The sequence below is a fragment of the Palaemon carinicauda genome, chromosome 10 (genome assembly GCF_036898095.1).
Source record: "Palaemon carinicauda isolate YSFRI2023 chromosome 10, ASM3689809v2, whole genome shotgun sequence".
Lineage (NCBI taxonomy): Eukaryota > Metazoa > Arthropoda > Malacostraca > Decapoda > Palaemonidae > Palaemon > Palaemon carinicauda.
The window spans coordinates 138,388,184-138,402,668 of NC_090734.1; the positions used below are offsets into that span (position 1 = coordinate 138,388,184).

A 14,485-nucleotide genomic window follows, 5' to 3' on the forward strand; every position below is an offset into this window, starting at 1 on the left:
TTATATCCAGAATCTACTGAATGGCATTTCAAATGTAAACCATAAATTTAAATGTCAATCAATTATAATAGAAGCCTTGTTTACAGACCACTAACCCTTCATAAGCAAAATCAACTACAGTATCCAATATAAAAAAAAGTAGTGTTTGAAATACTGATTTAAAGCAACACAACACACAATCGCAACACCCAACTCTCACACAGTTAAAAAAATTGCCTTAACATTTTTTGGCATGTTACCAAAACATGTAGGTTGAACTTCAAACTAAAGTATCAAAATTGTAGAAGTTAAGTCATCAAAACTAAATGTAAAACAAACATGAAATGGCCAAAAAACTCAAAACTAAATGTAAAACAAACATGAAATGGCCAAAAAAAAACTCAAAACCAAATGTAAAACAAACATGAAATGGCCCAAAAACCCAAAATGTGTTCTGACAATTTTATTAACTGACAACAAACAAGATCAAATGAAAATGTACAAACTTACCTCATCAAAGAATGCTTGGGTTTTCTTCAAAATATGCTTTAGTTCTGTTAACTCTAGATAATTTCTTTTCAAGGCTTCTGCATTACTGTTTACTTCTTTAAGCTCATTTTCAAGTTTTTCAAACGTTGCCTGTAAAAATAAAAGGAATCTCAGAATTGCTTAACCACATCAGTTAATTAAATTAAACTTATTTAAATTTATGCTAACAATAAAAAAAAATAAGTATACGCATACAAACTGGAATAATAATTGGCAAAATAACCTACGCCCTGTCAATCTTATTTTTTTCTAAATACAGCATACAACTACCCAAGTAATGGTAAAATAAAGAATCAAGTTTAAATCTTAAATTGTCATCCTAATCACAGAAGTTTGCAATGCAATATACAACATATTACTATTCCACGTTAACCCTTTTACCCCCAAAAGGACGTACTGGTACGTTTCACAAAAGCCATCCCTTTACCCCATGGACGTACCGGTACGTCCTTGCAAAAAAATGCTATAAAATTTTTTTATTTTCATATTTTTGATAATTTTTTGAGAAAATTCAGGCATTTTCCAAGAGAATGAGACCAACCTGACCTCTCTATGACAAAAATTAAGGCTGTTAGAGCAATTTAAAAAAAATATACTGCAAAATGTGCTGGGAAAAAAATAACCCCCTGGGGGTTAAGGGTTGGAAATTTCCAAATAGCCTGGGGGTAAAAGGGTTAAAATACATGTCGCCCAAGCACTACACACAATGATTACCTTGCTGAAAATTAACTATAATCAAAGCTAGAAGAGTAAAGTAACATACCTCTAGATCGATCATTTCCCTCGGCATTGGTGCCTCAGGATTTTCACCAGTGTCAAGCACTGGAATACCATCTTTCCGGATCTCGCGCTCAAGATACCGCAGCTTACGTTCCATTTCATCACATCTTCGCACTTCATTAACGAACTTGCGTTGAAATGCATTTACGTCAGGATTCAACTGAAAAGGATCAATGTAAGATTCATAAAGGCTTCAATGGATTTTGATCAAATTGATCTACTTTGTTATGCATAATTCATATTGCCATAAAGTACGGTACTTTAGAAATTACTGTACTGTACTTTGCATAACCATAGAGAAGTGTTCACTGATGCCATAAAGTAACATAATAAAGAAGCGCAGTACTGTATTAAGAGTTTATGGCAAAGAGAATGGACTTAAATTTTTAACATGACATTCTAAAACCAATGTTTATTACCCAAGAAAGCAGAAAAAATTGTCTTTAAGCTTATGTAATTTATAAAAAAGAAAAAAAAAATTTGTATCTTAATTTGCACAAAAGGTATGACCAAAACTAATTTTCCTGACTTCTATCAGTTTTTTTGGGTGTACTGTACAGTGTACAATTATTACATAACCTAAAATTCTAAAAAAAAAAATAATTATGGTTTACCCATGAGAAATCAAATTTCCAAATGGGTAATATCAAAAATTTTAAGTAATTTTTATTTTTCCTAACATACTTACCGAGAACTACTTTCTTAGGAGTTACCTGTAATCTCCTCTCTACCGACCAGAGTTTTGTGTAGGGTACCCTCCAACCCGTTTTCTATGGAGGCCTACCCCGGCATTAAAGAATGTGCCCCGAGGGTAGGCTTATCGCCAGGTCGATGTCTGCTCGGGTCGAAATCTCCAGTAAGCTCTATTGAAGTAGTACAATACTTGCAAGGGAAGAGAGGCACTCGGGGAAGGAAGGGAGGGCCATTACCCGAAAGTAGTTCTCGGTAAGTATGTTAGGAAAAATAAAAATTACTTAAAATTTTTGATTTGTTCCAACACGAATACTTACCTCGAACTACTTTCTTAGGAGACTTACACTTTAGGAGGCGGGAGTGCTATTCTGACCTACAGACCCAGTAAGCGGAGGCCAAGAGGCCCAGGAATAACGGAACATACTAGAAAACGGACGAGAGGGTAACTACACAAAGAGCTACGTTAGTGTTTAAGTACTCACCCTTTGAAAAAACTTCTTCTGATGTTGCATCCAGTAGCGTAGTCGTGAAGAACGTGTTATCCAATGGTACAAGTTGGTAATCCCCGATGAGGATAGGGAGCAACTGGGTAGGATGGAAGGAAACGCACCTGTGTCTCCAGGTTGCTATCCGTGATTGAGCCTGGGGCTTTTACCGTTAAACCACTTGGAGGGCGGAGATGACTGTTCCAATGGAGAACCCATGTAAGGACTTCCTCAAGTAGTCCTTGAGGTAATGGGCAGTAAAGGTCGACTGGTTCGACCAAGTACCTGCCCGAAGGATCTGACCCACTGCCATATTTTTCTCAAAGGCTAAGGACGTGCTCAGGCCTCTGATGTCATGAGGTCTGGGGGCGCCTGGCACGGCCAGGCCTTCCTCCTTGTAGGCTCTGGCAATAACTTGTCTCAACCAGAAGGAAATGGTGTTCTTGGACACTTGCTTCTTAGTAACACCCGTGGATACGAAGAGGCTCTTGATGCCTGGGCGGAGATGAACCGTTCTTTCAAGGTATTTTCTAATGGTTCGGACAGGGCATAATTTCAAATCGTCCGAATTACCCGTCCTAGGGATGGCTGGTATGGAGAAACCTTCGAACTTCGGATCCCAGACTGCCGGGTTCTGGGTCTTCGCCACAAAAGAAGGAACGAACCTGAAGGATACTTCTTTCCACCCCTTTGAATGAGAAACGTCATATGACAGCCCATGGATCTCACCCACTCTCTTAGCGGACGCCAAGGCCAGCAAGAAGACGGCCTTGAGAGTGAGATCCCTGTCTGCGATATCTTTCAAAGGTTCAAAGGGGGGGCCACACAACATCTTCAGGACCTTAGCTAAGTCCCACTGGGGCACCCTACTCGCTTGTGGGGGGCAGGACTGCTCGAAGCTCTTGACAAGCATCGCTATGTGCCTAGAGGCCCCCAGTTCTATGCCCTTCAGGAGGAAGACTTGGCCTAAGGCGGCCCGAACCCCTTTTATGACTGGGATTGACATTCCCATTTGTCTCTGAGTAACACCAGAAAATCCGCTATGTCCGGGACAGAGGCATTAAGGGGCTTAATGTGCCTCGCAGAGCACCACTTCGTGAAGGAGGCCCACTTAGCCTGGTAGACCGCAGCTGAAGACTTTCTCAGGTATAGCGACATTCTCTTAGCAGTGGATGAAGAATATCCTTCCTTCTTCAGGAGTCGCTCGATAGTCTCCAGGCGTGAAGACGTAGGGACTGTGGGTTATCGTGGAGCCTGAGAAAATGAGGTTGATGCAAAAGGTCTGACCTGTCGGGTAGAGGCCACGGGGGTTGACTCGCCAGGTCTTTTAGGTCCGCGAACCACTCTCTCTCCGGCCACCAGGGCGCTACCAAAGTCATCTTTAAGTTTCGGGCTGTCCTTACTCTGTTGAGCACCTGCCTTATCAACGTGAAAGGGGGAAAAGCGTACACGTCTAGATTATCCCACCTGTGCTGAAAGGCGTCTTCCAAGGCTGCCTTCGGATCTGGTACAGGAGAACAATATACGGGGAGTTGGGCGTTTAGTTTGGTTGCAAAGAGGTCCATCACCGGGGAACCCCAACGTTGGATGATGAGCTTGGCTACTTCTGGGAGGAGGGACCACTCTGTCCCTACTATTTGGCCCACTCTGCTGAGACCGTCGGCCAGCACGTTTTTCTTCCCGGGAATGAACCTTGCTAACAACACCACTTGGTTCTCTTCCGCCCAATCTAGAATCTTTATGGCGAGATCGCACAACTCCTTCGACTTCAAGCCTCCTTGCTTCTTTATGTATGCTACTACCGTGGCCCCTTAGAAGATCTGCGAAGTGTAGGCAAGCCTTCTGGACTGCCTTCAACTCAAGGACATTGATGTGGAGTTCCTTTTCCCCGTCCAACCAGGTCCCTCGCGCTGTCTCGTCGAGGAGATGGGCTCCCCATCCTTGGTTGGAGGCGTCTGTGAACAGTAGTAACTCGGGTGGATCGGTCCCGAAGGGCATCCCCTTGAGTGAGTTCGACCGGCAATGCCACCATTCCAGGGAGGGCCTCGTGTTTGGTAGAACTGGGATTAGGACTTGTTGCGAGTCCAGTTGGCACCAGAGGTTCTTCAGGTTCCATTGCACGGCTCTGAGCCTTACCCTCCCCTGGGGAACTAGTTTCTCCAACGACACCAGGTGCCCTATCAGTCTTTGCCAGTCTTTTGCTCTCCTGGGACGCCCCGATAGGAACGGCCGAATAATTTCCATGAGGTTGTTTATTCTGTCTCCCGAAGGGAAGGCTTTTCCCAGAATGGTATCTAACGTCATTCCCAAGTAGGTCATTCTGGTGGATGGGGATAGGTTTGATTTTTCCGGGTTGATCACGATGCCCAGATCCTTGCAAAACTGGAGGAGTTTCATCCCTTGTTCCTCCAAGAGGTCCTTCGAGGAGGAAAGAAGCAACCAGTCGTCCAGGTATCGGATGAGGCGAATGCCTCGTTCGTGAGCCCACACTGAGACAGTCGTTTAGACTCTCGTGAACACCTGGGGCGCTGTTGACAATCCGAAGCAAAGGGTCTTGAATTGCAGGATCTGAGAACCCCATTTCACCCGGAGAAACTTTCGACTCGAGGGGTGGACCGGAATTTGGAAGTAGGCGTCCTTGAGGTCTATGGTCATCATGTAATCTTTCTCCCTCAAGGACAGTAGGACTGACTTCAGAGTGTCCATTTTGAAGTCTGTCTTCTTGATGAACTTGTTGAGAGCCGACAGATCTATAACCGGCCTCCAACACCCCGTCGCTTTTTCTACCAGGAACAGGCGACTGTAGAAACCCGGGCCTGGGAGAAGAATTTCTTCCATGGCGCCCTTCTCCAACATGGAGGACACTTCCTCTTGAAGGGCGGTCTTCTTCACCGGGTCTTTGAGAGCCAGCCATTCCGCCCGGCTGGCCGGGATTAGAGGGGGTGGTTCTGCTAAGAACGGCAGTCTGTAGCCCTCCTTCAGTACGGACACTGTCCAAGGCTCCGCTCCGTGATCCTTCCATGCTTGCCAATGTAGTCTGAGGCATCCCCCAACCCGAGGCTTGGGCGGGGATAGGGGGCCTCTCACTCTATCTCCTTCTGGAGGAGCGGCCCGAACGGCCTCTCCTAGAGGCAGAAAAACCTGTTCTAAAGGAGTTTGAGGATGCTGGAGCCCCCCTACGGAAGGGCTGAGGCGCTGAGGACCAGGAGGAAGAGGGAGCCTCTCTCCTCGTCGTGCTGGAAGAGGACTGGGCCGTCGCGGCACTGTCTGAGACGGACCTCTTGTAGGGCGGTCTCCTAGTAGGCGTAGGCCTGGGGGTGTTCAAATCTTTCCGCTTCGAGACCTTCTCCATAATGGTCTCTTAATTCTTTTAAGGGAAACAAGGAGTCACCCCACAAGGGCAGGCTCCTCATGGCCCGCGCTTCCCTGTCTGGGACCTTCCGGGACACCTTAGCCAGGATGGTGTCTCTTTTGCGGAGTACCCAATTCGCTGTCAAGGCGAGCGACTGGTACGTCAAGAACTTTAAGGTTTTACCCCCGGAGGTAATAAGTTCCCTCAGGAGGTTCTGCTTGTTCAGGGTCCGCGGGGTCGAACGAGGCTTGCACTCCTACTAAGGTGGAAGCCCACCAGTCCAGCCAAGAGGAGACGTGCACCAGGTCCCTCGACATTTCTTCCATCATGGAGGCCTCCGATGGAGAAAAACAAACTGGGGCCGAAGAGGCTCTATCCTCTGAGACGCCCTGACTCAGGATGTCAAGGGAAGGTTCCACTTTACAGGGGCCTGGACGACGCCCTTCTGGCACATATACCTTGCCCTGAGTCTTGAGGCCATGGAGCAATTTTGAGGAACTCTGAGTTTTGAGGGCCTCGGCATTACTAGCCACCACTTTGTCAACATATTCTTGCCCTAGGACCAGATCTCGGGCTAGAGGAAGCGCTAGAGAGGTCTTAGGTTGGGTAGGGGCCTGCATTAGCCGTATAAGGCTGGACCTCCAGTAGTCTTCGTCAGTAGCTGCAGGTTCCTCAATCTTATGGTGCCTCCTGATAAGGCCAATCACCCTTCTATAGGCTGAGTCCTCCATTGGGGAACCCTCCCTACCGTCAGCCAAGGTCTCGGCTTGAGACCGGGGAGCTGGGACGCCGGGCACACCGACCGGACGTCTAGTTCTTGGAGCCAGGGGCGCCGTCCTACCGAGGTACTGGACTTCTTCGGCGGAGGCGTCCGCACCAGGGGCAGGGGTTAACGCAGGCATCGTCGACTCAGCGAGGACTCTCGTCTGCTCAAGGTCTCTGGGTGACGAGGACGCGGTTCCCGTGGGCTGACCCGACAGCGGGAACCGTTCCTTCCGACCCGAAGGCCGCACCAGCTGGGCTGGTTCGGCCAGGCTGCCCGAAAGGAAGCGCGTTTCCCCCCGCTGGGCGGGATGAACCGGAGGCTTCGAGGACTTATGCCTGCCTGTAGAGTCCTTCTCGCAAACTTGCTTGCGAGGGTCAAAGCCGTGTTTGGAGGAAGGTATCCTTGGCGAGAACTCCTTGGACCGGCGGTCCGGGGAACAACGTACTCTTGTCTCACGGGGTACGAAGACCCAATCGCCATCCGGTGACCTACTCCTCCTGTACTTACGTCTTGGAGAGCGGGAGCACTTCCTGCTGTATCTGGAGCGCGACCTAAACGGGAACGCCTGCTCCTGGACCGCTCTCTACGACGGCGATGTTTTCTCCTGGAGTCTTCCCCCGACGAGTAATACTCTTCTGAAGAGCCCGACGACACTGCACTTACCGCGTGGCGGGCGGTAGCGGGGACCGCGGGGGACTTCGTAACTCGTTGAGTGCCCGAGGTAGACGGTTGAAGGAATTCTTCGGGGACTTCCGTGAGAGGGGTCGGGAACGATGATTGACGCCCAACGCTAGGAAACCAGGGATCCAGGCCCTCTTCCATTCGTAACAGGGACCTACCTGGTGTCTTCGGAAGCTTCCAACCGAAGGCATCATTCCCCGTAGAACCTAACTTACCCTGGTTGTCGCCGCCTGCCGAAGACCCTGAAACACAGGCCCACGAAGGGGGCGAAGACACAGACACAACGTTACTACCCACAAGGGGTCATCGGAGGACACGTGCCCCCCGAGCACAAGGGCCGACTCTCCGGACGCACTACTGGGCTCTTCACTAGCCCTATAAGGACCCGCAACCCCCCACCCACTGCACATTCACTAGACTCTTGGGGAAGATCGCTTTGTTCTTTCTCCACGACAGACTTACCTCGGCCCCTACTCTGTGTAGGGGACGGCGAAACAGAGGCCCCGTCGGACCGCTCACTGGGTGATGGTAGCGGCGAAGTAACGCTAGCCTTCCTGGGGGAACGTTTCGACGATTTCCTCTTTTTAGTTCCGTAACGTACCCACTGGATATCACTCCAACCTACACACTCGGGGCACGTATCTGATGAAGAACAAACCCTTCCCCTACAGGAGGAGCAAAGGGAGTGAGGGTCCACTTCAGGCTTGGAGAGGAACGCTCCACACGATTTACCGGCTCTAGGCCCAGGACAACGGCGGATTTGCTCCATAATGCACAAACGCAAGACACAGGCACGCAGGGAATCAAGGAATACACTGGGTAAGCACAAGAGTGGAAGGTGAACACACAGGAACACCCGGGAACAGTACACAGGAAACACAAGTTACCACGCAGGGAACACGTGGGAGACACAGAACGCACACAAAGGATCGATAGAGAACGAGAGCGACGTGTTGACACGTCGCGACCAGAGAACTTACTGGAGATTTCGACCCGAGAGGACATCGACCTAGCGATAAGCCTACCCTCGGGGCACATTCTTTAATGCCGGGGTAGGATCCACAGAAAACGGGATGGAGGGTACCCTACACAAAACTCTGGTCGGTAGAGAGGAGATTACAGGTAACTCCTAAGAAAGTAGTTCGAGGTAAGTATTCGTGTTGGAACAAACAGTAAATTCAATTGCACTTTTTCAAAAAATTTACTTGAAAATAAGATAAAGTTTTTTTTATCAGAACTTCAGTTTCATAGAACATTACTTTAAAATATTTGAAGGTAATCAAAAATTTATTCTGTAAGAAATAAATTATAACAGATTTGATTTTCACAAAAAATCACAAACCAAGATCTTAGTCACACCTGTATCTTCTCCAACTTAAATCTTCTATTATATGAATTAATTCAAATTAAAATTTTTTGTTTGATATAGTCAACTAGTATAAGAAATTAAGGGATGTTACACATGACTTTTTCCGCAACGATCGCAGACAGGACTCGGCCGGAGGTTAAAATAGTTGTAAATTCTTTTTAAGCCAACAACTAAATCTTTGAAGCTACAACACTCAATATGTTTATCTACATATTAGACTATCCAAAATCATTGTTGAATAATACGTTTTCAGCCCTTAATGTTTATGGCACACTATTTATACATCGCACGCTTTTAAAAGTAATTTGTATTTTTCCTAACTATAGAAACCAGAATCCTTTAATAGGAGTGTGGCTTCAATGTAGCTAGAACTTGCCTCTTAAAATTATACTATAAAGAGGGGTCAGTAGTCACTGGAGGCAGATATGTGGCCCCCGCCCCTTGCACAACGAATAGCCACTTTGACCTTAAAAGTAGGACTTGCGGGGTGGTTGAGAAAGGAAGCGTAACTTAAATAACTCGTGTTTGTATCATCATCATCTCCTCCTATGTATGCATATTGACGCAAAGGCCTCTGTTAGATTTCACCAGTCACCTCTATCATGAGCTTTTAATTCAATCCTTCTCCATTCATCATCTCCTACTTCACACTTCATAGTCCTCAGCCATGTATTCCAACTCTTCTGGTGCCTTGTGGAGCCCAGCTGAACGTTTGGTGAACTAATCTCTATTGGGGAGTGCGAAGAGCATGCCCAAACCATCTCCATCTACCCCTCATCATGATCTCATCCACATATGGCACTCAAGTAATCTCTACTCTTATAGTTTCATTTTTAATCCTGTCCTGCATGTTTGTATAACACGGAAAAATATAAATTACTTTTTAAAATTTGAGATTTGCTCCTACAAGGATACAAACCCTCATCCTTTATTAGGAGACTTATCCTTAGGGGGGGGGGGGAAGTCCCTAAAACCAACTGGCTAGTTTACTTTCTTGGGAATGTCATAGTAGTTTGGTCCTGTGTAGGACTAAAAGTGACACCAACTGTCAACCTCCTATGACCTGGACATGAAGGGGCAGCAGGTGATATGCTAGATCACCAATAGGTACTAGTAGGAAAAACCTATTCATTAAGTGGCTTACCTGCATATAGTGTCAGATTCTGCAAATAACAGAGTCTGCTTCTCCCTATGGAAGGGGAAAAAACAGAGGTAGAAGGGTCAGTCCATTTTTCCCCTCATTTTAGTCTCATCTCAAGACCACTATCTTAGACTTGCAAGATATGTCTTGTCCCTTAAGGGAGCTAGGTCTGCTACGTGATCTGTCGAGTAACTACCACCGAGCATAGGATATAGGCATCTAAGGACCCATGCGTAAACGGACGAGAAGATTGTATGTTGATACCATACTCTTGTCTTCAGGAACTACCACCCTGACAGGTTCTTACCGAGAGCAATATTTCTGACTTCGCTCGAATCAAGGATGATCCTTTCATCTTCTCACTTGCAGGAACAGTACAGTACAGTACATACAATTGTCACAGGAAGTCTGAAAAAATAAGTTCTAGTATCAGCTCTCTTATTCTTTCTGTTACTGAATAAAGTCGTAGTGTCCTTTCCTGAAGGATGGCAAGTCACCTTGGTTCCCACTAGCCTGGAAAAACCAAGTACAGTTTTGAGGGTCGATGTCCTATTCATCGCTTGAGCGACCTCTGGACTTCTAAACAGTTCCATGCAGGTTGAGCTCTATAAAAACTCCTCAAGTCCAGAGACTCCAGGGAAGTTCAGACTTAAGTCTTAGGTGAAAAATTGGTTCAAGAGCTGCACAGAATCCTTCACCACAAAGTTTGAGTAGATTTGATTGCGCATGAAAAGGCGAATGTGAATCAACGGGAGAGCACAGCAAACATTAGAATGAGTGCTAATCTACCAAGACACTTACCATTCAGAAGAATTCTTACTAAATCTAGTGAGCTCGCAATCTGAAGATCACGCTTATGCGGGAACATGGGAGGCATCAAGATCTGATGAGTACACATCACGTGGAGGGATGCACGAGATGAGTAGTATTTTCTATTAAAAGATCTCACGCTCACCTGCAAACAGTGGATTGCATGCCAATAGATTAGTGCACGCCATTTTTCGGCACACGTGAGAACATGCTAAAATGCTCTAAGACCGATTAATGTGTGCTAAGTGGTGCGTGAGCACTCTTTCTCGCAATAGGGAATATTCAAAGATTGAATAAAATACTCGCAAAACATAGAGCATGCACTATCCAAAGACTGCTCTCGCGTTGGAGAGCAAGTGAACAGATGAATGCTCATAAGAATAAGTACATGCAAGAGAAGTCGAATCTAAACATCAACAGCATTAGCATCAACTGAAGTATGTGTAAGCTCTGAAGAGCGAGCGTGATCGGAAAAGGGAGAAAAGTCAGAAGAATGTGTGCTAAATCGCACACCAACAAGTGACTGCTCATACGAATTAGTATATGTACGGGAGAAAGAGAATGCTCAGTGTCAATAGCATGCGAGTCAATTGATGAGCCCTTAAGTTACAATAAGCGTTTGCAATTGCACACAGGAGAAGTAGCGCTCACCTCCTATTTTAATGTAAGAGGTTTATTCTGTGTTGAGTACAAAAACATTTTTCAAATTTTTTTTTTTTTCTAACTTTACAAACCTGAGTCCTTTTAAATAGGGATGTCTTCCAGGCCACTGAATCGTTACCAGGTACTAGTCTGTTAACAATAGGTGGCCGATCAAAAAGTAGCCCATATTTCCTTAAGCCTAGAATTGAAAGGGATGGTTGAGGTGGAAAATCTTACTTAAAGGATTCCAGATTCTATAATGTACTATGGTTTCTATACTGTAGCTAGGAAGGAAGTCCCCAACAACAAAAGTGGAAGGTTTTCTTCTTCCCTGGACTTGTCATCTTTCCTGGTCCCTTACAGAAGTGAGGAAGGAGACTCCAACAACCTACTAACAGATAATCATAGGGATGGGAAAACTGTTAGGACCTCGATCAGTATTGGCTTGAAAGGAAGCTACTGTAGTACAATACAATGACCCAGAAAATCTATCTCCCTATCAGGGTGTGGTGTTAGCCGTGTCAAACTTGGTACAACACAGATACGTCCTTCCACTTACCAGGAGAAGTAATGAGTGTAAAAAAGTGCTCCATCATGTATTTAACCAGAATCAGCCATTTGATAAGTATACAATAGTTGCAGGTGCTCCATCCCCTCGAAAGAGGAACAAGAAAGAGGTAGAAGGACCAGTCATTCTACCTCTCCTCAAGGCTTATGCCAAACGTCACATGATAGGCTACTGCTGTATGTTTACTCTCAGCTTCGTTGAAGTCATACTCTTATCATAAGATAAGGGTTTGTATCACATGTAGGAATAAACAAGGAACATTAATATAACTAGATATAAAGTACAGTACATTGTGTTCATCATTCCTTACCGAGATTTAAATACAGTAAGGGAAAAGTTTCATGAAAGCTAATGATAAAACATACTTGAAAACGAACATAGCACCTTTTCCTGTTCTCAATCAATCACTATATACCCCAATCTGCTCAACACCATTGAAGGAGACTTTTTAATCTTATACAGCAATAGAACTGCTTGCAGTATTGCACCATTAAAGAATCAGAGCAATACTATATATAGATCATCTACATACCAATTAGCACAAGATATATAAATCAAAAGTCTTGCAAAAAACAGTGATAAACGTCAATCTAAACAGTTAAAATAACTAAACGGCAATGCCTGTTTTCCCTGTAAATACAAACTTTGAACTTATATAATAAAACTAAATCAGTACTGAACTTACATCTCTGAACTGCACCAAACCAAGTTCACCAAGCTCTGATACACATGTATATGCAGATTCACTTTGAAGGAAGAGCTGGCATAAGGCCATCTCTTCACTCCGAAATAAAGACCCCATGGCTGCGTTTTATTGTTAACCCCACAGCAGCCACCACCTGTAAATAAAAAATTTCACAAAAGTTAGTTAAATGAAACCTAAATTCATTCATACATCTAGAAAAATCAACATTGATTGGGTTCCTACGAGTAAAAGTGAATTGTTAAAGCAATAAGAATGCTGCATAAATTATGTGACTAGTATTACAATCACATTCAGTATCATCATAAATTATTCCCCCCCCCCCAAAAACGAGTTCTCTGAATAACGCAAAAGTCTTATGACACAGTTCGAGATACGTGAACGGGGGAATAAAAAAAACATAAGCAGTAAGGGCCCATTGCACAAGCCTTTCCCATGCTTTATTTAAGAGATTATTACATGTAATCGATTGATCATATCACTTCATTGCCTTCTATGCCAATTCATCATAAGAGTTGCAAGTAATAAAAAATTATGATCAACCCATCCCACACTATATGTTTCTACCACTTGTGACCATTTTATTTAAACAGCTGCGAGGTACATGAAGCTTACAATTTTTATCTTGGCTCAGATGTTGTGAATTGGAATGTCCTAGATATAGAACACTTTGCACACGATACATTTTCAAAGCCAAGCCCAAAGAAATAAGTCAACAAAGTATATGATTAATGGGGCCAACATGAAATTAATGTTTTAGGTATAAGCTGTACCTCCACTGAAATTCACTAAATTCCTTATTCTAGAATTTATTGCTTTAAATAAACACTCAGTATGATTAATAGAAAAAACTAAAGCTTCCAATACAATACAATATTGTCTTTTAGTCTTTTCTCAAAGCTTATGACAAACAAGATACATTCAAGAAAAATTTTTATGTTTTAAACATATGATATACTTCTGCAATTTCAGACTGCTAAAGTATTTATACTTTTGCACATTTGTTCATATAACTTTACTATAATCAACTTCACCACATACTGGCACATTAAAATTGAAATCAAACTTTACTAAAGACAAGGGGAGTTTCCTGATCACATCACCGGTGACCCCCCCAGGGAGTGATGGACAGCCTGAAGCACAAGGCTTTGAACTGGTACACAAACAGTACAATACTCCCTCCAAACAAAAGCGGAGGTACTTTCTGGAGAGTTGATGGATGTGTAATTTGGAAATAAGGGTCCTTCAGATCCACTGAAAGCATGAACTCTTCCTCTAGCAGATTGCACAACACTTCAGTGATGAAAGGTTGATTACTGATCTCCAGCCACCGGGCGACTTCTTCACCAGGAAAAGCCGACTGCAGAACCCAACAGATATATTTCAAGAAACTTCAAGGGCATTTTTCTCCTCCATTCCTTTCACCTCTGCTGCCAAGCTCAGAGCTTTCACCCATTTCGAACGTCATTGGCATATGTGACGGAAGGTCTAAGATCTCAAAATGTTGACAGTATCCATCCCACTGGCCTTCTATAGGCCATAGCTCCACTCTATGTTGCTGCCACATTACCCAATGGTAGGACAGATATCCCACAACTTGAAGCCACAGGAGGAGGGGACAGCTGATTTCAGCATCTCCTTCCTCATTCCCTTACCTCTACTGCCCTTCCTGATCTGACCAGGCTGGGCACAAAAAGACCTAGCGTTGAGTCATCTCTTCTCCAACTTGCCTTAAGAATAGAGATGTTACTGCATCCCTCTTCTTCAGGACTCAGCTGGGCCAATGCTTTGCCGACTGGTGCGCCATAAAGGTCCCCGCCTTCCCAGAAGACGGTGACCATCTTCCTGTACTACGCCAATGTCAATCCGGGAAGTCACCCCGAGCCTGGCTATGAAAGAGGCTTCCATGGCAGAAAAATCAACAGATGAAAGGCTTTCCTATCACTTCATGCATAACTGTCTTCCCA

At 44.8% G+C, this 14,485-nt stretch overlaps 1 protein-coding gene across 2 annotated transcripts in view; it reads right to left on the reverse strand.

Moving 5' to 3' along the window:
• The window catches only part of Vha100-1 (V-type ATPase subunit a family protein Vha100-1), a 61,633-nt gene that overhangs the window by 42,687 nt on the left and 4,461 nt on the right, over positions 1-14,485 (reverse strand). For both annotated transcript variants that reach the window (XM_068381982.1, XM_068381981.1), the window contains exons 2-4: positions 12,501-12,654; positions 1,292-1,468; positions 490-618 (exon numbers count right to left, since the gene is read on the reverse strand). In XM_068381982.1, the coding sequence (XP_068238083.1) occupies positions 490-618; positions 1,292-1,468; positions 12,501-12,617 (423 nt within the window). In that variant the 5' untranslated portion in view covers positions 12,618-12,654. The remainder of the gene's footprint in view (positions 1-489; positions 619-1,291; positions 1,469-12,500; positions 12,655-14,485) is intronic.